General features: G+C 53.1%; 2 protein-coding genes and 1 long non-coding RNA gene across 3 annotated transcripts in view; 1 reads left to right on the top strand and 2 right to left on the bottom strand.

Moving 5' to 3' along the window:
• Window positions 1-26,344, bottom strand: part of LOC137467810 (uncharacterized) — a 332,764-nt gene that overhangs the window by 149,612 nt on the left and 156,808 nt on the right. The window lies entirely within an intron of this gene.
• On the top strand, window positions 384-2,287 carry LOC137467819 (heat shock factor protein 5-like). Its single transcript, XM_068179236.1, has 2 exons — window positions 384-987; window positions 1,679-2,287. The coding sequence occupies exons 1-2, from the start codon at window positions 474-476 to the stop codon at window positions 1,720-1,722; spliced, it is 558 nt and encodes a 185-aa protein (XP_068035337.1). The 5' UTR covers window positions 384-473; the 3' UTR covers window positions 1,723-2,287.
• On the bottom strand, window positions 19,278-19,926 carry LOC137467816 (olfactory receptor 14J1-like). The gene has a single exon (XM_068179234.1). The coding sequence runs from the start codon at window positions 19,913-19,915 to the stop codon at window positions 19,328-19,330; it is 588 nt and encodes a 195-aa protein (XP_068035335.1). The 5' UTR covers window positions 19,916-19,926; the 3' UTR covers window positions 19,278-19,327.

The following is a 26,344-nucleotide window of genomic DNA, read 5'->3' as shown; positions in this document are numbered from 1 at the left end:
TTTGACCTGTCTGCTTGGAAGTGAAGACCTCTGTTTGTAACCCCTACCAAAGAGGGAAGCTATTTAGACTAAGACCTTTTTCCTGAATTCAGCTGTGCAGAAATGAGAGTGATTTTGCTTTCACTGGACAAAGAGCAAGAGTTTCCGATGGGATTTCTCCGTTTGGACCTTTCTGAAAGCTCCTGCACTTGCCTTGGCGCCTTGGGGCCGTACCGCAAAGCAAAGGCAGAAGGATGACTGCAGCCAGGGAAAAAGAGGGTTCGCACCTGGCCCCGCCGTGCGGAGCCCGGCCAGCCCCGGGAGCCGCCCCGCCCGCGCTGTGCCCGCAGCCCCGGCTCTGCCGCGCTCGGCCCCGCCCCGTGCGGCTGGGCGCGCGCGGGCCCGAGCGCAGCGCCCCCCTCAGGCCGCGCGCCGCCGGCGCAGCCGCGGCCGTTGCGCCGGGGCCGTTGTGGCGACAGCCGGCGAGCGGCGCCATGGCGGAGCTGCCGCTGCCCGCCGGGCTCAGAGCCAGCGCCTTCCCCGCCAAGCTGTGGCGCCTGGCGAACAGCCCCCGCGTCCGCTCCGTGCGCTGGGACAGCCGGGCCCGGGGGCTGCTCATCCACCGCTCCCTCTTCGAGCGGGAGCTGCTCAGCCCGGGCGACGCCCACGGGGCGGGCAGTGAGGGGGCGGGGCCGGCCCCGGACTCCTTCCAAGCCACGCAGTTCGGCAGCTTCGTGCGGCAGCTCAACCTCTACGGCTTCCACAAGGTGCCGGGCGGGGTTGGCTCAGCTGAGCCGGGCGATGCCGGCAGCTGGCTGCACTTCAGGAACCCCAACTTTCGCTGCGACCGCCCCGACCTCCTGCTCCGCATCAAGCGCCTGACCAGGGCCAGCAGGCAGCGGCTGGCGGCGGGGCCGGAGGTGCGCAGCCACCAGCCCAGCCGCTTCCAGCAGCTGCGCACGGAGCGGGAGGTGCCCTCCTTCCCCGCCGGGCAGCCGCCCAGAGCCGGTGAGTCGGGGTGGGAGCTCCGGGCGCGGAGGGTGGCGTGGGCTGTGGCCGTGGGCACTGCCCGGCGGGGCAGCAGCGGGCCCTGCCCGTGTCGGGGCTGCTCAGCGCAGCTGCCCCGGCCGGCACAGGGGCTGTCCTTGGGCAAGGCAGCTGTGCCGGCAGGGCCCGGGAGCTGTGCCGGCTGTGCCGGGCTGCCGGGGCTGCGGGACAGTCCCACCGTGGCTGCGCTCACCACAGCCTGGCCCGCTCGGCTGCAGCTGGCCCTGCCATGCGCCCTGGCTGCCGCTGCTCCTTGCGTGGCCCCGGGGTGCTTGGGGAGCTCTCCGTGAGTGCGTGTGAGCCGAGGGCTCGGTCCTGCTCCGGCCCCGCTGGAGGGAGTCTCCTGTCCCTCCGGGGCAGTGGGGAAGAGAGCTGGCAGTTGGCTTTCTGGCAGTTGCCTCCTTCCAGGGAAGGGCAACGCGGGAGAGTTTTCCCAGACAGTTTGAGCGACCAGGGAAGAGCTCAGTAGACCAGCAGCTGCTAGTTGAATAGCCCTTGAACGTGTTGGTTGTTTCTTTTTTCTTTTTTCTCACCCTGCTTGGGAGGATGGGGGCTTTTGTTTTCCCTGACAGATGTACAGTTGCTGCCAAGGGAAACACGCCCAAAGACCAGCTTTCCCTTTGCTTCCTTTCTTCTTCCCACTCCTACACAGTGCTCTCCTACCAGGACCTCGCTGCTCCTCACCTCAGGGTTTAGAGCTGCCTCCAGGCGCTTCCAGGCAAAGTGCAGGTGCTCAGGAATCTGAGGTTTTCCTAGCATCTCCCCAAGGAAGTCTTTGTCTCACCTGTACTTCTTGGGGTTTCATCAGAGCAACCAGGCACGGGCAGATTTAATCTCAACTGTGAGCTTATCATTCCACTGGTTCCCCTGGAGCTTAAATGCCACCCTGAGCTCATCCTTCCGCTGGTTCCTGTAGACCATCACAGCCCTTCCATGGCCTCTCCACAGAGAAGCTGCTGCACATCTTCAGAGCAGCACTTGCCAGCCTGCAGCCCATCAGATAGGGAAAGAGTTTCTAGCCTTCCTCTTCAAACAGGTCCTGGTTAATGACCCTTTGAAGTGTTTTCCCGCAGTGCTCTGTCATGGGTAGATCTCAAGTGAGAATCAGGTAGAAAGTGTCAAGTCGCCTAGGAAGAAGGACCTTGAAAACAGAGACTCTGCCTGCTTTTCCTGTCCTTGCTGCAGGCTGGGAGGGTGTTGGGGGCATTTTCCAGACAGCCTCTCTGTAGGGGTACAAGCGCAAAGCAAAAAATACTGCCTGACAAGTGGTCAGTGTTAGCTGCACTCCCCTCTTCCTTTGAATGAAGCCAAACTAGGACGGTGATAGAATATTGCAGATGTTTGAGACTGTCTGCCCTGCAAATCAAGCCGTGCCATTGAAATGAGCTCTGTGTGCTCCAGAACAGCTGCACCAGCAGAATGCGGCCTTGCCCACAAGGCTGTTTTCAGAATAAACTCACTGTATAATTTCAGTGAGTGTGTCTGAGGATCTGGGCTCTTCCTGGGTGAATCTACATTCTGTGGTCTTTTGTGATGAGAAACTCAAGCAGCCAAATCCCAAAGCTGCTGGGAAGATGCAAAAGGCTGTGATCATAAAGTGTGTGTGTGTCTGTGTCTGTCTCTATCAATTTTACAATCCATGCTTTCATCTATATACATGTCCATTCGGATAAGTATTTTGTGAGAGGAAGAACTCGCTCTTCCAATCCCCTGAGAAGTCTGAATACATTTCTGGAACTGAGGTTGCTGTGTGCTTCCTGTGATATTTGGTCCAAGGCAGCACTAGATCTCTGCGTCCCAAAGCCCCATTGTGGAGCCTGACCAATGTGTTTGGATTCTTGCAGCCACCCCAGACACTTCAGCTCCCAGTGGTCCAGCTGGCAGTGCTGGTTATGCAGCATGGACAGCCCCCGGCTGGCTGTGGAATACTCCTGGGGAAGAGGAATTGCCACCAGTGGATCTGGACATGGTGCTTGAGACACTGGAGGAGATGATTTCTCCCTCTGCTCAGGTAACTGCATTGGACAGGGATGAAAGGGGCTGGACTGACAGCTTTTGAATGCTGTTGCAGGGCTGAGAAGCAAAGGCTTCTTGAGTTCAGCTGTGAACAGACAGGGAGGGATTTTCTTGGTAAAGCAAGATTTCCTAAAGAAGAGGGAATGAAAAAGTCTCCCCCCTGAGTAAGGATGAGAAGGTGTGAGCCTGTGTTGGCCAAGTTTGGGTGCTCATTTTCCTGGGAAGAATTCCTCGTGCAGGGGCATTTGTGGTGCGGAAGTGGAAGCTTTGTAGGCTCTGAGAGGCTTTGTTAGATGGGAAAGAAGAGAAGAGTGTTTGGAGAATTGCCACTGAAGGCAGAGTGTCCCGTGCAGGGAGGGGTGTGCGAGAGGTGCCTCTGTTCCAGCAGCAGATGTGGGCTGTGCCTCTTTTGGGTGGCAAGGCCAAGGCAAAGCAGGGCTGGGCTGCAGCTGCTGCTGCTGTGAGAGCCCTGCCGTGCATGTAGGTGCTCCCAGAGCTGTGGGTGGGGCTGGGCTGCAGCTGCAGCTTTCTTGTCCTCTCGGTAACCTGGGGCCTGCAGTCCAGTTTCCATCTGGGAAATCCTCAGCTGGGCAAACTGGCCACTCTTGCTGTCCACGTTGCAGAGCTCAGTCACCTTGCTCTTGGGCGTCTCTGCGGGAAGGGATGTGTGTTCCCACGCAGTCCCTGCCAAGCTGCAGCCTGGATGAGAGTGCTGTGCTCAGGGCTGTGCAGGGAGGAGCACATCCCTGTGCCAGGAGCTGGCAGGACTCCTTCCTTAGCAGCCATTCCATGTGTTCAGTGTCACCCCCACGCTCAACACTGTCACCTTTGACAGCCTTTGGATGGTGTTTGAGAAGTCAAATCTTTTTGACTTTTGAAGGGCTTTGGGGCCCAGACTTCTTGTTAGGAGCAAGGGATTAAGAGTGTGAGCCACAGAGTTGTTGGACCAGATGTTTTGTGTAACTGGTGAGAAGGGTTTCTTTCTTTCTGTTTCTCTTTCAAGGGCAATATTAATGTTGTGCCTGAGTCTTCAGGAGGGGAGCCTGTGGACAGAGCTGCAGCGGAGGGAGCTTTGCCTGGCACCAAAAGCTGTGGGAACAATTCCCAGGAGCCCGAGGAGCTTGGTAAGGACAGAGCCCCATTGGTTTAGAGAGGTGTGAGACGGCTGCTCTGAGCCTGTCTCTGGCAGGAAGGGAGATGAGAATAGTTGAGTTCCTGTCTGCAGGGTTGGTGCTTCCTGGTGCCTTTAGTTCAAAGGCACATGCACAACCTGCCCGAGCTCTGCCCTCCACGCTTCTCCAGAGGTTCTGACACCGAGTTCTCTGCTGTGGCAAGAGAGCAGGGAATAAACCTGACCCTGTGGGAGTTGTGTCACCAGCTCCAGTGTCCCAGGTTTTTGCTGATGTCCATGGATAAGTTTGCTGCTGGGTGTCAGTGCTCTAGAGGCAACACTGAGTGACTCTTGAAGCAAGAGAAGAAAACCCCAGCAAAAAGTCAGTGTAGAAGTCTGAGCTTTTTGTCTCCAAGCATTAAATCAATGTAGTACCAGTCTGCTGGTAGCTGTTGTGAGATACATTAAAAATGCAAACAGCAGAAGCTGTGAGACTAAACAAATCATTAGTCATAAATCCAGTAGCTCAAGGAAGAACTGAAATTACCCCAAATTAGGGAGAACTAAAGGACAGAGAGAGCCCTTTGGATCGGCATTCTTGTGCAAAGCTGGTGCAGCCTGCAGGCCTGGTAGGGAGCGCTTTCCCTCCCAGCTGTTCATCCCAGAGCTGGTGGTTGTTTTGGAGGAGCTGTTGCTCACTGCAGAGGGCAGTTTGTAGGTGGCAGGGAACGGTGCCAGTTCATAACTCAGCCCCCAGCACCCCTCAGCTTCAGCCATTTCAGTGAGGACTGAGGTCTGTCTGTCCTCAGAGAAAGAACAATCCTTGGCTTCTCTGTGGCAGCTGGGACTGTGTTTCAAGCTCTCGTGGGTGCTATTTGCACTGTGAGTGCTGTGAGTTTATTGGGATACTTAAAAGTTTTGGGATACTTCATAAGTTTTGAAAACTTGGAAGAATGCCTGTTCTTTAAAGAGCAGGCTTCAAATTGCCAAGTGAGAGTCTGCCTTTCAGGCCATCTCTGACAGTCCCTGGTGGAAGGACAGTTACTTCCAAAGGGAAAGATGCACAGAGGCCAATACTGACCCAGCATTCCCTTTGCTTCCCAGATATCCACCTGATCTACCTCGCCAGGAGGGCTGCCCTGCGTAAGAAGGAGCATCAGAGGGAGAGCCTATGACTATCGGGCAGGTGGAATCCCTCTGTTTATACATAGATTTATAGATTTCTGCAGTTCTATTTATATACCTAATAGATACATTTATAGATTTATAGAGGTGTGTTTATATAGTTAAATCTATATATATCATTATAGATGCGATAGATTTATATTTTTATATATGTAGTTATGTTTATACATTTTGAGATTTACATTTATATATTTATACAGTAATATTTATATATGTATGTAAATATGTTTTGCTATTTATTGACAGTTACATGGAGGTTTAGATGCATAGATGGAGCTGTGTAGGTGTAGGCCTCTTTTTAACCTCTTCCCCTGCTCTGCTTCCTCCCTCACCTCTTGCTTTTCCCCCGTGCCCCCTGTGTCCCCTGTCCCTGTGCTGGGTCCGAGCTGGCGGCCGGGCCGGGCGGAGCAGCAGTTCCAGCCCCGGGTGTCCCTGGAGCGGTGGGAGCTGCCGGTGGCCCCAGGCAGTGTCCCCTGAGGAGCTGCTGAAGGACGGTGAGACTGAGGGGGCTGAGGGGGCGGTGACGCTGAAGGGACGGTGACCCTGAGGTGCTGCTGGGGCTGAGGGCTGTGGGGCAGCCGAGGGCGATGGTGGCACTGAGGTGACAGGGAAGTGGCACAGGCCGAGGGGTGGCGGGTCTAGGGGGACGGGATGGGTCAGAAGGGACTGAGGGGCTGAGAGGACTGTGAGGGGCTGAAGAAACTGAAGGGGGCTGGGGGTTTGCCGAGAGCATGGCGGGGCTGAGGGGATGGAGGGGACCAGCAGGGAGCACAGAGGGCTCCGGGACTGCAGCTCTGCCAGGCCTTGGAACCAGTTGCAGAGCCTCCGCTTTTGCCACAGCTGCAGTGGAGACCTTGAGGACAGCCGGAGACTGACGGGAGCCAGCAGGGAGAAGCTGAAGGCCAGCAGCAAGAGCAGGGAACGGGGACCTGCTGCTGCCACGCTGGAGAGAGCCCGGGTGAGGCCCCAGGGCCGGGGAGGCAGGGTGGGGCTGAGGGTGGCGTGGGCTGTGGCCGTGGGCACTGCCCGGCGGGGCAGCAGCGGGCCCTGCCCGTGCCGGGGCTGCTCAGCGCAGCTGCCCCGGCCGGCACAGGGGCTGTCCTTGGGCAAGGCAGCTGTGCCGGCAGGGCCCGGGAGCTGTGCCGGCTGTGCCGGGCTGCCGGGGCTGCGGGACAGTCCCACCGCGGCTGCGCTCACCACAGCCTGGCCCGCTCGGCTGCTTTTTCTTTCTAACCCTCCTGGGGAGGCTCTGAGATCTTCCCTTTCCTGATGGAAGTGCAGCTGCTGCCAAGGAAAACGTCCCCATACTGACTCAGTGCTCCCTTTGCTTCCCAGCTGTGCCATCTGCCGTCCCTGTCCAGGAGAGCTGCTCTGCACGGGAGGAAGAGCCCGAGGGAGAGGCTTTGAAGATGGGCCAGCAGCAAGAGCAGGGAGCGGGTGTTCTAAGTTAAAGTAAATAATTTGTCTGATCCTTTAGGGATTGATAAAAAGAATTTTATTGATTACAGCAAGCAATGACAAGCAAACAGCGCTGGGCGCAGCCGGGGAGTCAGTGCTCCGCCAAGGCTCACACCGCTTCCCTTTTCCCACAGTCCTTTATTCTCCCCCTTCTTCCGCGTTTGTGGCTTTTCCGGGAGTATTCTGCGCGTGCGCCTCCAGTTGCTAGGGGGTCACCGCCTGCTCTCTGGTGGTCGTCTGGATGAAGGCTCTCCTCCTCTTCCTCGCTGGGGGTTTATGACCCTGTAACAATCTTTCCATAGATGGTTACACACCTCCCGACCCTAGTTGTACCATCAACTTAAGGAGTCAGCATATCCTCGGGTTTCCTGTTATTCACAAAAAACCTCTTCCTTTGCCGGAGTTCCTGTTTAATGATGAACAAAGAGACTTCTCTTACCTATTATAAGGGGTCTGGAACACAAGTCCTGTGAGGAATGACTGAGGGAGCTGGAGTTGTTTATCCTGGAGAAGACTCAGAGGTGACCTTATCACTCTCCACACTCCCTGAAAGGTGGTTGCAGTCAGGTGGGGGTCGGTCTCTCTCCTCACAGCAACTGACAGGACCAGAGGACAGTGTCTTAAGCTGCACCAAGGGAAATTTACGTTGGATATTAGGAAAAAAGTTATTTATGGAAAGGGTGATAAAGTACTGGAATTGTCTGTCCAGGGAGGTGGTGGAGTCACCATCCTGGGATGTGTTTAAAAAAAGACTGGATGTGGCACTCAGTGCCATGGTTTAGCTGAGGTGGTGTTAGGGCATGGGTTGGACTTGATGACCTTAAAGCTGTCTTCAAACTCAGTAATTCTGTGATTGTGTGACATCACAGACCAGGTTGTGACATCATATAGTTGGCTGTGACATCCCTGGTTTATTATGTGACATCACTGGGCAGGTTGTGACATCAGAGCATGCCTGTATGACATCACAGAGCAGAGCAAGCTGTGAGGTCAAAGAGTGTGCTGTGACATTATAGGGTGGCTGTGTTCCATCACTGAAGGTGTTGTGACATCACAGGGTGGGTCTTTGAGCCCACAGAGGTGCTGTGTGACATGCTAAGTGAGTTCTGCCATCACAGAGCAGGCTGTGACATCACAGAGCAGGCTGTGACATCACAGAGGAGGTTGTGATGTCACAAAGTCGGCTGTGACATTACAGGCTGGCTGTGTGACATCACAGAACGGGCTGTGAGGCCACAGAGAAGACTCTGCCATCATAGAAAAGGGCTCTGTGACATCACAGAGCAGCTGTGTGATGTCACAGAGAAGGCTGAGACAATACAGAGTGGGTTGTGCCATCACAGAGCTGACTGAGAAATCACAGAGCAGGCTGTGACATCACAGCGAGGCTGCATAACATCACAAAGGTGGCTGTGACATCATAGAGCTGGCTGTGACATCACAGGCTGTCTGTGACATCACAGACTGGGCTGTGACATCACAGAACAGATTTTGTGATATCACAGAGCAGACTGGGACCTCAAAGAGCAGGCTGTGACATCACAGGGCACCTGTATGAAATCACAGGTGGCCTGTTACATCTCAGAGTGGGCTGTGTGACATCACAGGGGCTGTGTGAGGTCACTGGGGAGGTCACTCCACCCCAGCCCCCCCTCCCAGTTCCCCCAGAGAAGTCCAACGCTGCTTGTGCACAGCGGGGTCCCCTGTCCCCCCGGGTCCCCTCGCCCCGGTGCCGCAGCCTCCCCCAGAGGATGTTCCACGAGATCGACCCCAGAGCCTGACACGGGGACGGGGGCTGGGGCTGTGGGGGGTGGGACAGGGGGACAGGGACCCCCTGGCAGTGTCCCCGTGTCCACCAGGGCCAGAGCCTGGGCCAGGGCTCCTTCACCCTGTTACCAACGAGGGCTTGAGAGCGCTGAAAAAATCCCCAGCAAGGGATCAGCAAAAACCAGATTTAATATTAAGTGACAGTACCACAAAGTTCCTTGGCAAGAGTCACTCTGCTCCTGACTGGACACTGCAGGCACACCAAGGAAACAAAGCAAAAACAAAAGCAAACAAAATCCAGGCAATCAACCAGAAATGAGCTGAGACCTGGGGCTTTCATTCCTATGGAAAAGAACTGTCCTTCTTGTCCAGGTGCCCATGGCCAGAATTGGGATTTCACCTCCAACACTGCCTGTTGTGACAGACTGGAGGAGATTGTTGGCTGGAAACATTTCATGTGTGGGGAGGAAGGGGCAGGTCCAGCCTTGCCCTGCCCTGGAACCCCAGCCCTGCCCTGCCCTGGAACCCCAATCCCCCCAGAGCCTCTATCCCAGCCCAGCAGTGTCTGCCAGTCCCTGGCACAGCACAGGCAATGCTCCACAGCCACCTCTGGAGCCCCCAGCCCAGCTCCTGAGCGACCAAATGACCCCAAGTCCCACCTGGGGGAAGGGCCCAGGAACACCAAGGGGTATTTATGGCTGAGCACAAGGCAAGCACATATCTTGATCCTACCTCCCCTTGGAATTTCTATTTTTTTGAGAACCACAGGAATCCAGGTGTTGGTAGCTCTGTGTGTGCTTCTCTAAATCTTATTTTTCTCTATTTCTGTGTCTTCTTGCCAATTTTGATTAACTTAAAATTGAACAGGATTGGAGCTTGTGAAGTTGAATGGGCCAAGTTAATGCTTTGAGAAGTGTTTTTGTTGATTAAATATTGTATAAGACCTTTTGCCAAAGTTTCTCTGATCTTCTAAAGTTCCCAGTAAAGGCTGTTTTGTTGTTTTGAGCTCCTGAGAATCTCTTGTTGGTATTTCTCCAGTGCATCCGACCCAGAGGACACAAACAATTGTAATTCCTCCTAAATGTTTCCTTGAGAGAGTTGTTTGGGGGATGGGGGTCAGGGCTTGTGTGTCCTGCTTGGCACAGCCCAGGCAGGGCTTTCACAGCCCCATTCCACACTCCATTTCCCAGCTGGAGCCGCTGGTGCCTCTGAGTTCTGCTGCCCCAGCCCCAGGGACGCTCTCCTTGTCTGCCCATTCCCCCACGGTCTCTGGGCAGGGATGGCCTCAGTGGGGGCTGCTGACATCCTCAGCAACTTGGAGGCTGCTGCTGAATTTTACTGCTCCAGAGGCTTCTTCAGCCTTCAGCTCTTCAGTTCAGCAATTCAGTGTCCCAGAGCTCATTAACATTCAGAACAGATTAACAAGCCAAACCTCTGGGAATAATGTAAGTGTTCAAATAATTTGTGGTTAATTAGCCCAATTACAGAAGCCTCTTCAAAGTGAATACACTACATTTAAAAAGACGGTGAGAAAATATTTTTTTGGTCCTGTTTAGTTTTTTTTTTTCCCTGTTAATACATTGATATGTGCACTCTCCATTTGACACTGAATCCAAGTACCTCCTCATGCAGTTTGAACAGATATGAAAATCAAGACCCTTCATGGCTGACAATCAATCAGACTCTGTCCCTACCCCCACCCCACCATTTCCCCCATCCAAGCCCTGGCACTCAGAGCAGCCTTGTGCAAATCTGAGCTCCCTCCAGCCCAGGCTGCACCTGCAGGTTTCAGCTCCTTGGCTCCAACTCCCCCCTGCTTTCCTTGGACAAGGAGCTGCCTGAGAAACAGGGGGATGCTCATTTCTTGCCAGCCAACAAAGCCAAGGGAAGGCACAGCTCCATCAAATGCACAAGTCATTCCTCTGCAGGATAATAAATCCACTTTGCACAGCAGACAGTCTCAGAGCAATGGAAAACACCTTCTGTGCCCAGCACAGATCCCAAGCCCCCCCAACCCCTCCCTGCCCCGATTCTGCCCAGATTTGCTCTTTGCACACAGGAGTCACAGGCTGAAGTCAGGAGCTCCCTCCATGCCCAGAGGGAGGAAAAGAGGGAAAGTGGATGAAGAGCTCTCCTGTGCAGAGCCAAGGTCCAAGTGCCCCTGCAGTGGGAACCACAACTCATCAGGTTTGTGTCCTTTGGGCTCAGGGATGGTGACACTCAGAGGCACAGAAAGGTTTCCGGCCAACAAACACAAGTTGAACATTTGAACAGTTTAATAACCATCACAGCTCTTCCCTCAGCTCTCTGTGATGTCCCAGCAGCATCTGACATGTCCCCCATCCCCAAGGGATTTCTGTACAGGAACAGTTTTAGACAAAGACACAAGAAAAGGGAATTCTACAATAGATAGGAAGACAAATAAGGATGTTGACTAATATGGGGTTTTTTTGAACTTCGGAAAGATTGGACCACTCCCTAAAGCTCAAAGCCTGAAACCAGTCAGGTGAGAGGCACTTGAATGACCAGAAAGCATCTGGAGGAGAAACACTTGGAGCAATAGGAAGTACATAGATCCAGCTGGTCGATTGAAGAGATTTCCTTAAACAAGACCATTTAAACAGGAGAGTGGGAAACACCTGAAGGAAGAGGGAGATGATATAATAAAGATAATATTGATGACTCAAGTAGACAGGAAGATCAGTATTTCTTCTCCTTCTCCCATCAGTACACTTCCAGGAAATTCCTGTTCCTGGAGGGAAAATTTTGCTATTTCTTAAAAATACTCAAGTGACCCAGATAATAAAAAATGTGCCTGTATATTTATAAAATAAAAGATATTAAAACTTTTGCCCTGTTCCAGGCAGACACCAGCTGTGTGCCCATGACCAGGCAGTGCCACTTGTGCCCTGAGGTGCCGAGCTGGGATTGGATCTCTCAGAGAGGAGCTGAGGGAGAGCAGAGCACCTTGCAAGCTGCAGGTCCCTGCCAGCCCCGCAGGGCTCCTGTGCCATCAACATCTGCTCTGCTCCAGCCTGAAACGGGGCCCAGCATGGTGCCGGGACCATCAGAGAGCTGAGGTGTGTGCTGGAATTCAATGCCCTCCCCATGGCGCAGCAGCCCTGCATTTCCCTGCTCCAGCCTTGGTCTCCAGCACAGCCATGGAGGCTCTTTGGGCTCCTGAGTGTTCCTGCTGTGTCCACGCCCCCAAGGGCACAGAGCAGCCTCCTCTCTCGGGCACTTGCCTGTTTTCCATGCCTTGCACAGGCGCTGGCCCTGCCCCACAAGGCCTGGGCTGAGTCCTGCCCTGCACGCTCAGCCAGGCTGGGATGGACACTGATGGTTTCTGTGCCAGGCTCTCTGAGCCCAGCCCAGCTCCCTGCAAGCTCTGCCAGCTGCCCTGAGCTCTGTGCAGCACCAAGGGCCTCTCCCCAGCACAGCCCAGCCGGCTCTGGCCCCACAGCTCTGCTCAGCCCAGGCTGCTCTGGCCACTGGCCCCACGGCCTCAGCCCCTGGCCAGGGCACAGCAGCAGCTGCAGCTCAGCCAGGACTCAGCCCCAGCCATGGGGGAAGGGGCTTGGCCAAGGCCAAAGGAGGCTCCCTGGCTGCCCTGCTCCCCTCGGGCTGAGGTGCTGAGAGCTCTGCAGCCCCTGCTGCCATCCCATCTGCCCAGGCCAGCACAAGAGCCCGGCCTTGGGGCCCTCCAGAGCTGCTCCTGCTCCAGGCCCAGGGCCCATCCCAGAGCTGGGGCAGCCACAAAGCTGTGCCCATTGCTGGTCATCGCTGCTCTGATGGGGATGGATCCTCAGCCACTTGGAGGTTGCTGATGAATTTTACTACTCCAGCGGCCTCTTCTTTCTTGAGCTCTTCCTTTTAGGAATTCAGTGAGAAAGGCTCATAAAGATTTGTTTAAAACTTCCAAACAAGAACAGCCCATGGGTATAATTGATGTTTTCAATTCTTCTGTGGTTAATTGGACAGATTTCAGTAGTGTATTTAAAGTGAATATACTGTTTTGAAAACTATGCACAGAGAACTCTTTTGTCCTGTTTTCTTTTCCAGTTTATACTGTTTATAGATTGATATCAGCAATGTCCAATTGATATTGACCCCCAGCACCTCCTAATGCAGTCTGAATAGATGTGAAAATCAAGACCCTTCATGGCTGACAATCAATAACACTTTGTCCCCAACCCCTCCCCACCATTTCTCTCATCCAACCCCTGGCACTCAGAGCAGCTGAGGAATGGAGTCACACCCAGGGTTGTCCCCAGGGCTCAGGATTGGGGCCAGGTCAGTGAAATCTCTTGATTGCTGATCTGGACGAGGCCATCGAGGGCACCCTCAGTCAGTTCCCAGGTGAGCCCAAGCTGGGTGGGAGTGTGGCTGTGCTGGAGGGCAGAAGCTCTGCAGAGGGATCTGGACAGGCTGGAGCCATGGGCCCAGGACAATTGGATGAGGTTCACCAAGGCCAAGGGCCGGGTCCTGCCCTGGGCTCACAACCACCCCAAATCCCTGGCTGTGCCCTGCCCCTGATCCCCTCAGCCTGTCCTGTTTCCTTCATCCCTGCATTGCCAGGGACTTTCTGGGACAAGGGAGCTCTGCTCTGGGGATGGAGGGAGGTCCAAGCGCCACCACTGGAGTGGGAACCACAACTCATCAGGTTTGTGACCTTTGGGGGTCAGGAACTGGTGAGACTCAGAGGCACAGAAAGTTTCTCTTCATGGCCAACAGACCACGGTTGAAAAGGACGCAATTTAATAACAATCACACTCTTCCCTGAGCAATGTGCAGCGTCCCAGAAGCGTCTGATGAGTCCAGCATCCATAAGTGATTTCCATACTAGAATTGATTTTAGACAAACGTGGTTCTGTGATAGAAATAAACACAATTAAGTTCTTTTATCAGGATGATTGTCCTGGAGTGGGGGCAAAACAGCTCAAACAATTCCTGATTTGCAAAGCTGTCAGTGGTGGATGGCGAAGAGATGTCACAGAGCCCTTTTCTATGATGGCAGAGTCTTCTCTGTGGCGTCACGGCCCGTTCTGTGATGTCACAGTGCCAGCCTGTAATGTCACAGCTGACTTTGTGACATCACAACCTCCTCTGTGATGTCACAGCCTGCTCTGTGATGTCACAGCCTGCTCTGTGATGGCAGAACTCACTTAGCATGTCACACAGCACCTCTGTGGGCTCAAAGACCCACCCTGTGATGTCACAACACCTTCAGTGATGGAACACAGCCACCCTATAATGTCACAGCACACTCTTTGACCCCACAGCTTGCTCTGCTCTGTGATGTCATACAGGCATGCTCTGATGTCACAGCCTGCTCTGTGATGTCACATAATAAACCAGGGATGTCACAGCCAACTATATGATGTCACAACCTGGTCTGTGATGTCACACAATCACAGAATTACTGAGTTTGAAGACAGCTTTAAGATCATCAAGTCCAACCCATGCGCTAACACCACCTCAGCTAACCATGGCACTGAGTGCCACATCCAGTCTTTTTTTAAACACATCCCATGATGGTGACTCCACCACCTCCCTGGACTGACAATTCCAGTAATTTATCACCCTTTCCATTAAATCTTTATTCTTAATATCCAACCTAAATTTCCCTTGGTACAGCTTAAGACACTGTCCCCTGGTCCTGTCAGTTGCTGTGAGGAGAAAGAGACCAACCCCCACCTGACTGCAACCGCCTTTCAGGAAGCTGTTGAGTGATAAGGTCACCTCTGAGTCTCCTCCAATCTAAACAACCCCAGCTCCCTCAGTTGTTCCTCACAGGACTTGTGCTCCAGACCCCTCACCAGCCTTGTTGTCCTTCTCTCGACATACTCCAACCCCTCCATGTCCCTCCTAAACTGGGAAGCCCAGAACTGGACACAGCACTCGAGGTACGTTGCCAGTACAGGGGAGGAATGCCAAGTACACAAGTGCCAAGTACAGAGGAAGAATGACCTCCCTGCTCCTGCTGGCCACACCATTCCTGATCCAGACCAGGAGCCATTGGCCTTCTTGGCCACCTGGGCACACTGCTGGCTCATGTCCAGCCTGCTGTCGACCAGTGCCCCCAGGTCCCTTTCTGCCTGGGCACTGTCCAGCCACACCGTCCCCAGCCTAGAGCTGTGCAGGGGGTTATTGTGGCCAAAATGCAGGACTGGGCACTTGGACTGATTAAACTTCATCTTACTGGAATCTTCCATCTATCCAGCTGTTCCAGGTGTTCCTGCAGAGCCCTTCTGCCTTCCAACAGATGGACACACGCTCCCAGCTCAGTGTCATCTGCAGATTTACTAATGAAAAGCTCAATCCCCTCATCCATGTGGTCAATAAAAATATTGAACAGAGCTGGCCCAGCACAGAGCCCTGAGGGACAGCACTGGTGACTGTCCCCAGCTGGATGCAGCACCGCTCACCACCACTCTCTGGGCCGGCCATCCAGCCAGTTCTGAACCCAGCACAGAGTGCTCCTGGCCCAGCCGTGGGCTGCAGCTTTTCCAGGAGTGTGCTGTGGGAGACAGTGTCAAAGGCCTTGCTGGAGTCCAAATAGACACATCCACAGCCTGTCCTGCATCCACCAGGAGGGTCACCTGGTCATGAAAGGAGACCAGGTTGATCAAACATGACCTAGCCCTCCTAAACCCCTGCTGGCTGGGTCTGACACCCTGGCCATCCTGGAAGTGCTGTGTGATGGCACTCAGTGTGAACTGTTCCATGACCTTACCGGGTACTAAGGTCAGTCTGACTGGGCTGGAATTACCAGGATCCTCCTTCCCACCCTTCTTCTGAATGGGTGTCACATTGGGCTGCTTCCAGTCATCTGGAACCTCACCAGTGAGCCAGGGCTGCTGGTAAATGATGGAGAGCGGCTTCACAAGCTCATCTGCCAGCTCCCTCTTCACCCTGGGGTGGATCCCATCTGGTCCCATGGATTTATGAACATCCAAGCAGCTCAGCAGTTCTCTGACTGCCTCCTCTCTGATAATGGGTGCACCATTCTGCTCCCTGACACTATCTACCAGCCCAGGAGGACAGTTGTCCTGAAGGCAAATCATCTTCTCACTAAAACCTGAGGCAAAGATGCCATTAAGCACCTCTGCCTTCTCCTCATCTGCAGTTATTAAATTCCCTTCCACATCTAATCAAGAACAAAGATTGGTCTTACCCAGCTTTTTACCAGTGATATATTTGTAAAATCTTCTTTTATTATCCTTTAAAGAAGCTGCCATTTTAAGTTCAAACTGAGCTTTGGCCTCCCTAATTTCTTTCCTACATGCCCTAGCAAGCCCCTTAAATACTTCCTGAGAGACCTGACCCTCCTTCCAAAGATGATACATCCTCTTTTTATTCCTAAGTTCCTTCAAATCCTCCTTGCCCAACCAGGCTAGATGTTTGCCTCATCGACTCGTCTTTTGGCACACAGGGACAGTCTGTTCCTGTGCCCTCAGGATCTCTGTTTTGAAACTCGCCCACCTTTGCTAAACTCCTTTGTTTTAAGGGCTGCTTCCCAAAAAACTCTCTGAATACGTCTCCTAAGTAGGCCAAAGTCTGCCCTCCAAAGTCCAATGTAAAAGTCTCATTAGTGTTCCACCTGACTTGACCATGAGAATTCTATAATTTCATGATCACTGTGCCCCAAGTGACCTCCAACCACCACAACTCCCACCAGCCCATCTCTATTTACCAACAACAGATCTAACATAGTCCCTCTCCTGGTGGGCTCACTCACCAGCTGCGACAAAAAATTGTCCTCCACAAACTCTAAATATTTCCAAGACTGCCTCATTTCTGCTGTATTGAGTTCCCAGGAGATGTCAAGCAGGTTGAAGTCACCTAAAAGAGCAAGGGCTGATGATCTAGAAACATTCTCTAGCTGCTTGAAAAATAACATGTCCAGCACTTCTTCCCGGTTGGGTGGACGAAAACAGACTCCCAGTAGGATGTCAGCCTTGTTGGCCTTCCCCCTAAGTCTCACCCATAGACATTCGACTCATCATCATTAGTTTCAACATCCGTAGCATCAAAACCCTCCCTAATATAAAGGACCACCCCTCCACCTCTTCTCCCTTTCCTGTCTCTCCTGAAGAGCTTGCAGCCATCCAGTGCAGCGCTCCAGCCATGTGAGTTGTCCCACCCTGTTTCTGTGATGGCAATTACATCACAGCTCTGCTGCTGCACCATGGCCTCCAGCTCTTCTTGTTTGTCACCCATGCTGTGTGCATTGGTGTACATGCACCTCAGCTGGGCTGCTGATTTCACCCCTCACTCAGGCTTACCACCCACGAGCCTGCTTCCAGACAACCCAGCTGCATCCCCTTCCCCTTCAGAGCTAGTTTAAAGCCCTCTCAACAAGTTCTGCCCGTTCATGAGCTAAAATTCTTCTGCCCTTCACAGAAAGATGGAGCCCGTCTGCTCCAAGCAGGTCAGGTGCCATAAAAGTTGCCCCATGATTAAAGAATCCCAAATTTTGATGATGACACCAACCCTTGAGCCACTCGTTGATAAAGTGAGCTCTCCTATTGCTTTCAGGGTTTTTCTCAGACTCCAAAGGGACTGAGGAAAAGACTGTCTGTGCCCCTGTCCTATTAACCACCTGACCCAATGCCCTAAAGTCCCTTTTAATTGCCCTGACACTCCTGTTTTCAATCTCATCACTGCCAGCCTGGGGTATCAGTAGCGGGCACTAATCAGAGGGCTGAATCAGCCCAGGCAGTGTGTCAGTGATATCCCGTACCCGGGCCCCAGGGAGGCAGCAGACCTCTCTGTGGGGCAGGACTGGTCGACATATGGGGCCCTCTGTTCCCCTCAGGAGGGAGTCACCCACCACGATTACCCTTCTTTCCTTTTTGATGTTAGAGGTGTTGATCTGTCTCACAGATGACTCATAATTGGGAGGTTCTTCCCCTGTGCTCAGCACTGGTTGGGCAGCACCTCGAGTGCTGTGTCCAGTTCTGGGCCAACCAATTTAGGAAGGACCTGGAGGGGCTGGAGCATGTCCAGAGAAGGGCAACAAAGCTGGTGAGGGGTCTGGAGCACAAGTCCTGTGAGGAGCGGCTGAGGGAGCTGGGGTTGTTTATCCTGGAGAAGAGGAGGCTCAGGGGAGAGAAGGCGGTGTCAGGGCACAGGTTGGACTTGATGATCTCCAAGGTCTTTTCCAGCCTTGCTGATTCTGTGATTCTCTGAAACCACCCTTGGAGCAGTTGCAGGAGGAGCCCTGAGCCTCCTCTTCAGAAGCTCCAGCAGCCCAGGTCCCTCAGCTTCTCCTCACAGCCCCAAAGCCCATCCTGTCAGTCCTGCAGAGCCTCTGCAGCCCCTCCTCACTGCCCAGAACAGGCAGCCCCACAGCCAGACACAGCAGCCCAGATGTGCCCCCCTGGCCTGGGCTGCCTCTGGCAAGGGAGCAGCACGAGGCACCGAAGGAGCCTGCAGACAATTCCTGCAGCACTTGTGGGATGATCCTGCTCCCCAAGAGATGTTCCCATGGTGCCAAGCCAGGAACTGGAATGGGGAGTGGGGCCAGAGAGGAAAGAGCAAACAGGGATGGGCTGTTTGCAGGGGAGGGAACAGGGATGGGCAACAGGAAGAAATATGTACAAGGGAAGGAAAAAGAAAGCAGAGGTGAAGCCAAGGAAATGCTCAGGGCAGTGTGGGGGTGGCTGCCAGGCAGCCCTGGCTCTGAGCAACAGCGTCTGCAGTGGGACAGGAAACTCCCAGCTGATGGGAACAAACTTTCTGGCTGACTGCAGAGGCCAGGACAAAGCTGAGTGGTTTCCCTGGCGTCCCCCAGCCCTTCCTGGCCCCAGGGGCTGATGGCATTTGTGCTCCCTCAGGTTCATGTCCCCACAGCAGCAGCATGGGGGTGCTCCTGCCTGCTGTGTGCAATGCAAACAGGGGCTCCTGAGCCAGTGCGGCTGTGGCTGTGCCTGCAAGGATGCGGCACCTGTGTGAGCTGGGGGAGCGGCCAGGGCTGCAGAGGGGGGATGTTGTTGGCAGCTCCATCAGGACGCTCTGGGACGCTGCCCTGGGCTGTCCAGCGCACTGGGGATGGATCAGCTCCTGCTCTGCTGCTCCTTCCCGTCTCCCCCAGGGCCCTTGCAGGGCACCAGCCATGCTGTGTGCACCCAGCCTGCCCACGGCCAGCCTGGGGCTGCTCACGGGGGTTTTCTGTGCTGAGCATTGGCCTGGCCGTGTTCTTGAGAGAGCCTGGGCAAGGAGCCTGGAGCCCCCAGGCCCTGGCCTGAGGCGTCACCGCTGCCCCAGCAGTACCCATGGGCTGTCCCTGCTGCAGCCCCGGCACTGCCACCCCCAGGACTGTGCCCGGCCCCGAGAGCACTCAGGCCCTGCAGCAACACCAGGGCCACCAGGGCAGCGGGGCAGGGCCACGGGAGCAGCACTGGCAACACCAAGTGCTGCTGCTGCTGGGCACAGCTGCTGTGCCAGCACTGATCTGCCCCCAGCTCTGCACACAGACATTGCTGCTGCAGCCCCAGAGAAGGCAACAAAAGGGCATCTCTGCAGAAAACTGTGCTGGGAGTTCCTTGAGTTCCTTTAAAGCCATCGAGAGCGCAGCCCCTCATTGACATAGTCTCTGGCAAGAGGGAATATGGAAAGAAACAAAACGAGGTATGGCACAAATGATGGCATTTCTTTGTGGATAATATTGAAAAAGTAAAAGAAATCCCATAACCGAACCAACACGATGTATCAAAGATGACTTTTATTACAAGTGATTTGCGGAAATTGGCCAGCATTTTAATGTTTCCGAAACCATCCAGTCATCAGTGTCCACACTGCAGCTTTGAGCTCCTGGTTCCTCAGGCTGTAGATGAGGGGGTTCAGGGCTGGAGGCACCACCGAGTACAGAACTGACAGGGCCAGATCCAGGGATGGGGACGAGATGGAGGGCGGCTTCAGGTAGGCAAACACTGCAGTGCTGAAGAACAGAGAGACCACGGCCAGGTGAGGGAGGCAGGTGGAAAAGGCTTTGTGCCGTCCCTGCTCAGAGGGGATCCTCAGCACGGCCCTGAAGATCTGCACATAGGAGAAAACAATGAACACAAAACAGCCAAGTCCTAAACAGGCACTAACAGCAATGAGCCCAAGTTCCCTGAGGTAGGATTTGGAGCAGGAGAGCTTGAGGATCTGGGGGATTTCACAGAAGAACTGGCCCAGGGCATTGCCATGGCACAGGGGCAGGGAAAATGTATTGGCCGTGTGCAGCAGAGCATTGAGAAAGGCACTGGCCCAGGCAGCTGCTGCCATGTGGACACAAGCTCTGCTGCCCAGGAGGGTCCCATAGTGCAGGGGTTTGCAGATGGACACGTAGCGGTCGTAGCACATGATGGTCAGGAGGCAAAGCTCTGTTCCAAGGAAGAAGAAAATCAGAAAGAGCTGTGCAGCACATCCCGTGTAGGAGATGGTGCTGGTGTCCCAGAGGGAATTGTGCATGGCTTTGGGGACAGTGGTGCAGATGGAGCCCAGGTCGCTGAGGGCCAGGTTGAGCAGGAAGAAGAACATGGGCGTGTGCAGGTGGTGGCCGCAGGCTACGGCGCTGATGATGAGGCCGTTGCCCAGGAGGGCAGCCAGGGAGATGCCCAGGAAGAGGCAGAAGTGCAGGAGCTGCAGCTGCCGCGTGTCTGCCAGTGCCAGCAGGAGGAAGTGGCTGATGGAGCTGCTGTTGGACATTGGCTGTAGCTGCACATGGGGACCTGTTCATGGAGAAAGGACAGAGAAGAGTTAGAGGAGATACCTGAAACCAAAACCAAAGCCATTTCCCATACACCCTCCTCTGTAACACACACGGACACTCTTCTGTGTTTAAGAGTTTAGAGGTTTTCATTTTAAGCTCCCCCCATGTCTCTCCTGCTATTCTTGGATATCAGAAACACTCAACATTCCTGCCTCCTTCTGGTAGAACAGAGTTCCCTGAGGGAAGATTATGAGTGGAGACTGAAGGGAGATGGTCTGTCACTTCATTCTCTTTGCAGTTTCTCTGGGCTTTCACTTTTTCAAATGAAGGATGTTCACACTCTCATGTTTCTTTTAAAAACACTACGGTGCTACTGAGACAGATGGATCCACCACAGCCCAGCTCCACATTTGTAGCCAAGAACTCACCTTGCTCATTTCACCAACTCAGCAGCATTTTCAGTGTCAGAACACCTCTGCCTTTCCCCATCAATCTTATAACTCAGAGATGCTCTAGGACAGGTTTGCATCCTGGATTGGAGCTCCCAACTTGGACTGAAATCTCAGGGAGACTTCCAAGTGTCCTTCTGATGGCACTGGATGCAGGGAGATGCAGCTCCTTCCCTGGCTGCACTGACAGCATTGCCCAGAGCCGGGCACTGGGGACAGCTGTGTCACCCTGAGCCAGCTGTGCCCCCTCCCAGAGCCCCCAGTGCTGGGCAGCTGCTCCCAGCCCTGTGCTCTGCAGAGGGAACTGGGCCCGGGGCTGCAGAGCTGCCCCACGGCTCTGCTGCAGCTCTGCCTGCACAGGAGGGGCTGCACGCCTTGGAGCCCCGGCCCTGAGGGCAGAGGCTTGGCTGGGGGGACAGGAGGGAGGGGGCTTGTTCAGAGGGAGGGGCTGCACTGGAGGGGATCCTCTGGACATCTCTAAACTCTCCCTGCCACAGCATTTCTGGGTTTTGCTTTCTCTCCTTCCCTGATCTTCTCTCTGCTTCCTGGGGATTTTCCTCCTGCAGGTGTTTCCCTGTGCCTGATCTCTCCGTGCCAGCACTCACAGACCCCAAATCTCCTCTCTCCTTGCACTCTCCTTGGCCTGACAGAACCCTGCCTGTTTGCAGGGCACTGGCTGGGGGCAGGTTCTGTTTGCAGCTTGGAGAAAGGACAGCTCAGACTGAGCCTGATGGCTCCAGCAAAGGTGATGCTGGTGCTGTCCATGGGCAGAGTGGCTGAAAGCACATTAGGGATCTTCTGTGAACCTCTTGATCACTAAAAGTAATAGTTTGGATGTCTCAGGTGCTTGTCAAAATTCATAATCAACCGTTAATATCTATTCCTCTCTCCCTGCCATTCTCCAGCAGTAGGAAACTGAATATAAATTCTTAGGAAATTTCCTCATTTTTATCAAAATCCTTGTCTTGGAAACATTCCATAACTGACCAGAACCCCTCAGCATGTCAGAGATTCATGAGCATTTCACCTCCCCTGCAACAGAAATACTCAGAGAATGTACTCACAGGGTCTGTGGGCATTGGGATGTTCCAGCTGTAGGAGATCACTCCAGGAGCTGCAGCTGCATTGTCCTGCAGCCAGAGGTTCCTGTGCCAAGGGCTGCCAGTGATTCTGCCCCAGGCACTTCTCAGCACCTTCCCAGCCCTGACTGATGGAAGCTCTCTGTGCCTCTGTGCTGTGCCTGGGCTGGCTGCAGGCAGTGCCCCAGCCCTGCTGGGCTGGGAGAAGAGCTGCTCATCCAGAGAAATGTGCTTTTGAAGCTCTCCTTGGTTGCCAGGATCACCCTCTGTGCCAGGAGCCCGGCCCCGCTCAGCAGCACAGACACAGCACAAGGACTTTAATGACCCTCTGGGGCTTTGTGCTGAGTCCCTGGACATCAGGCCCTGAGAGGGAGCTGCAGAAACCTCTCCAGAACTCCAAGTCAGAATCCAGCTCCAAAGTTTCTTTAACTTTTAATGGGTCCCACTGAGGGACACGACTGAGAAAGTGTCCCCAGGCCCCAGGCAGAGCAGAGAACTGGAGGCACTGATGACAGGTGGGGACAAAGAGAAGCCAAGTCCTGGTGCCCTGGGGCACAGCAGGGTCTGTGCCACCAAGGGCTGTCAGGAGACACCTTGTCCTGAGGCACTGGGACCTCCTGGCACAGCCCCAGCCAGGCTGGGCACTGTCAGCCCCTTGTCCTGCCCTCACATCCCCCCTAGCCCACATCCCAGTGGCCTCAAGGATCTGCTGGAAGGAGTCCCTGGGGAGCCTTGCTCAGGAATGGCCCTGGGGGCTCCTTCATGCTCCCAGGGACTGCAGGTTTTTCAAAGCACTTTGGCTTTGGCTTTTGCCTTGGAGTCCCTGAGAGCTTTGTGCAGTCATGGCCTCCAATTATCTGCTGTAATTAGTCCCTGGAGAGGCTTTGTCAGGAACAACACTCAGTGGGGCTCATTAATGCTTCAAGGCACTTCAGTTCTTTTAAGTTACTTGGTGTTTCCCTTTTGATCCAGACTCTGTGAGAGGTTTGTGCAATCATGGCCCCAATTATCTGCTTTAACGAGTCCCTTGAGAGCTTTGTACTGACACTCAGTGGGGCTCATTGATGCTTTGAGATACTCGAAGAATTTAAGTTACTTTGGATTGTCCTTTCCACACTGAGTCTCCGAGAGGTTTTTTTGCCATCCTGGCCTCCAGTTCTCTCCTCCAAGGAGTCCATGAGGAGCCTGCATTGGGGATGGACCTCAGTGGCACCCATTAATGCCTTGAGACAGTTCGGGGTTTTCTTCTGACTTTGACTCCTGGAAAGGTTTGTGCAATCTCCTCTTGTGCCCTGAGGTTCCAGGGCTCAGCTCCAAATGCGCCACGGTGCTCATTCGGATCAAGTAAATCCTGAGAAGCCATGGCTCTGCCTTGATTCCCCTGTGCTCTAATGTAGTTTATTAAGAAGTTTTCCTTTTACAGTTATTGAGAAATATTTCAAAGAGCTTCTAAGAAATATGTATTCCTATTTTAAAGAGTGTCTTTTATTGCTGTTCTCTTTAGAGAAGAGCTGATTGCTGCATTCTATGATTGATATTGATGTAGGGCCCCTCCTAAGGAGGTCTGGCCAGGTCAGAGAAGTTTCACCTTGAGGTCTGACCCAGTGTGGACAACCTTGCCCCACATTCCCCAACCCCATGTGAGAAACAATTTTCACTTTCAAAAATGTATATGGTTTTATTAAGACCTTATCAAAATACAACAGAAGAGTTAATAAAGTAAAGAATACAGTGCCAGGAGCAAAGGATTCAGTCACCGTGTGCTCATCTACAAAATGGATGTTCTGTCTTTTATACCTCCAGCCCCTCCCAAAGTCTTGTCAATCCACTCCTCCTTCGCTGTCCAGTGGTGGAGATCACTTTCTTACAGCTTGATTGGAGCTCAGGCGCTGCCATAGCAACAAGCCGACCCTCCCAAATGCCCTGACTACTGAGGGCATCCCGTGATAACAATGCAAGGGGGAAGGGAAAGATAACTATACACCTACAAAACTTCTCTTAACATATACTTAATATTCACCCCTTAATTGTGAGAGTCAACCATAGGATTACTCATCTATAACAAACCCCCATGTTTTTTCTATATGTCATTTTGCTTGAACATTTAATTAAAAATTCTCTCTCTCTTGAATGAGTCATACTAGCATCTGTTGATGTGGGCAAGGACAGTGGGAACAGGAGGAAAATCTCAGGTTTTCCTTAGACTCACTTATTTGGAATGGACAAAAGGGCCTAACAGAGGTCCAGGATGGCTTTGACTCCCATCTATCATGCCTATGTGGTTGCTACCCATAGTCATTGTACCTTAGGGGTCCAGAGGCCAGCTCGGTCTCACCCTCCAGTCCCTGTTGTATTCAAAGACAGTTGGGGAATTACAGTGGTCTGATATGGCCTTTTGTCCCTACCTTACCATAACTACGGGGTTGCTACCCACAGCAGGGCTATGCCATCTTCTTGGTAGCAAACAAAGGGGTCTTGCCCTCCTTCCTTTGTCTTATTTTCTTAAAGAAGCTGCCCCATTACCTTTTACGGTCCCTTGTGTACTTCCCCTCAACAGGTGCTGGTAATTCTCACCCATTAAAACAGGAAGACAGTTCTCAAACTGGCTGGTGGAAGCTTGACTTTGGGCGTCTTGGTGTTTTTCTGGTTGTCTTTCAGTCTCTGCCTGAGAGTCAATCTCGTTTCACCCTGCCTGGATGTTACAGTCCACTCATTGTGTTTTTCCTACTGGGCCTTTAACTCTGTGGGCATGAGTCCATCTGTTGGCATGAGTCCATACCCACTCTGCAGTTCACACGGCTGATTCGGTGGTGAGCAGTTCCTAAAAGGGACCTTCCCACTGAGGAGTTAAATGCTGATCTCTCCATGACTTGATCATTACTTGATCAAATCCTCAGAATTAATGTTATGGATTCTGAAATCCAGAGTGGTAGTTTGAGAAATTGCCCCTTTATGTCTTAGCCCTTCTAAGGTTTCTGCTATAGACATAACGTATTTCTTGGCATTGGCTTCCCCTTCCTCATAGGTGGCAACCCTCTGGGGTGAGGTCAAAAAGGGTAACCCAAATATCATTTCATAGGGTGACACCCCCAGATCTGACTGGGGTTGAGTTCTAAGTCTTAATAAGGACAAAGGGAGACATTTTATCCATGACATTCGGGTTTCAATCATTAGCTTATCTAGAGCTCTTTCAAGAGTTTGATTCATCCTCTCAGTGTGACCAGAACTCTGTGGATGCCATGGAGTATGTAATTCCCATTTACTCCCAGGGTTTGAACAACTTTTTGCAATATTTTAGAGGTGCAATGAGTTCCTTGGTGTCACGATCCGCTTGTGTGGGGTGTCGTGATGGTTCTTTTCACCGATCCCAAAAGTGCAATAAGGCAAACAACAAGGGACTATTAGGTAATCCCAACAAATGCACCTTCATTAGGGGCCAAAACAGTAAATGTGATAGTGGGGATCTGAAAGGAGATAAAAGGATAGAGAGAGAGAGAGAGAAAAGAGGGGGATGGGAATAGCTACCAACACAGGCGAGATCCTCACTGGTCCGGACGATGGGGATTCGTCTGGTTGTGTCAGGGAAGTCTTCAAAGTCCTGGTCAACTCAGGGGTTCAGTAATACTCCACGGAGGAAAAAAGGGGGGAACATGCAGGACAATGAGAGTCTGTTGCAATTGCTGCAGGGGAACAAGTGACTCCACTGAAACCACCAAGGCAGGACGAACACAATGAAGAATAAGTCCATTGGAATTACTGAAGAAGAACAGGTCATGTCATTAGTGGTTTCCCCACTCCCTGTTGTAGGGGTCTCAGTCTCAGTCCTTGGGAGGAGGGTTTTCCATCTCCATCCGTCTGTCACAGTGGTAATGGGGCAGATGAGAGGTCTTCAGTGAGACACCACTAGGGTCACCCCAAAAGTTCATTCGGCTTCAGGAGGAGAGTGGGCAAAGATACACCAGGCCGTTCCTTGCTGTGTTCATGCCAGGTCCTTGCCGATTCCTTGCCAAGTCCTTGCCAAGTCCTTGCCAGGCCTTGTTCGGAACAGCTAATGTAACAGTGCAGCAGCTGCACCTGCACTGCTGCTCTCTCCAAGCCGGTACTGCAGTGGGGAAGGGGGTTTCTCCTTGTGGCAATCGGTAGACAAATGTGGGGGCTTCAGACGGCCTCTTACACTTGGTCTGAATCAATCCTCTTCACCATCCCATGTTGGGGAATGATTGATTCCAGAAGTGTTTTACTCACAGCATTGGCATTGGCTTTAACCGTGGGTACCGCCTCTACCCAATGACTCAGGTCACCTACTATCACTAGCAAAAACTTCCACCGTTGTACCTGGGGAAGCTCGGTAAAGTCTACTTGGATGTTTTGAAAGGGCTGTAAGGCTACTTCTCGCCCTCCTCTGGTGTTTTCCTCATGACCTTCTCATTTACTTGTTGGCATATCACACACCTTTCAATTACCTGCTTAGCTATCCCAAAAATTCCTATGCAGGCCCAGTACCTTAGAAATTGATCACTTAGCGCTTGTGTACCGCAGTGTGTTGTTCCAT

The sequence above is a fragment of the Anomalospiza imberbis genome, unplaced genomic scaffold (genome assembly GCF_031753505.1).
Source record: "Anomalospiza imberbis isolate Cuckoo-Finch-1a 21T00152 unplaced genomic scaffold, ASM3175350v1 scaffold_80, whole genome shotgun sequence".
Lineage (NCBI taxonomy): Eukaryota > Metazoa > Chordata > Aves > Passeriformes > Viduidae > Anomalospiza > Anomalospiza imberbis.
Note: the sequence above shows the minus strand (reverse complement) of the source record. Positions and strands in the feature narration are given on the sequence as shown.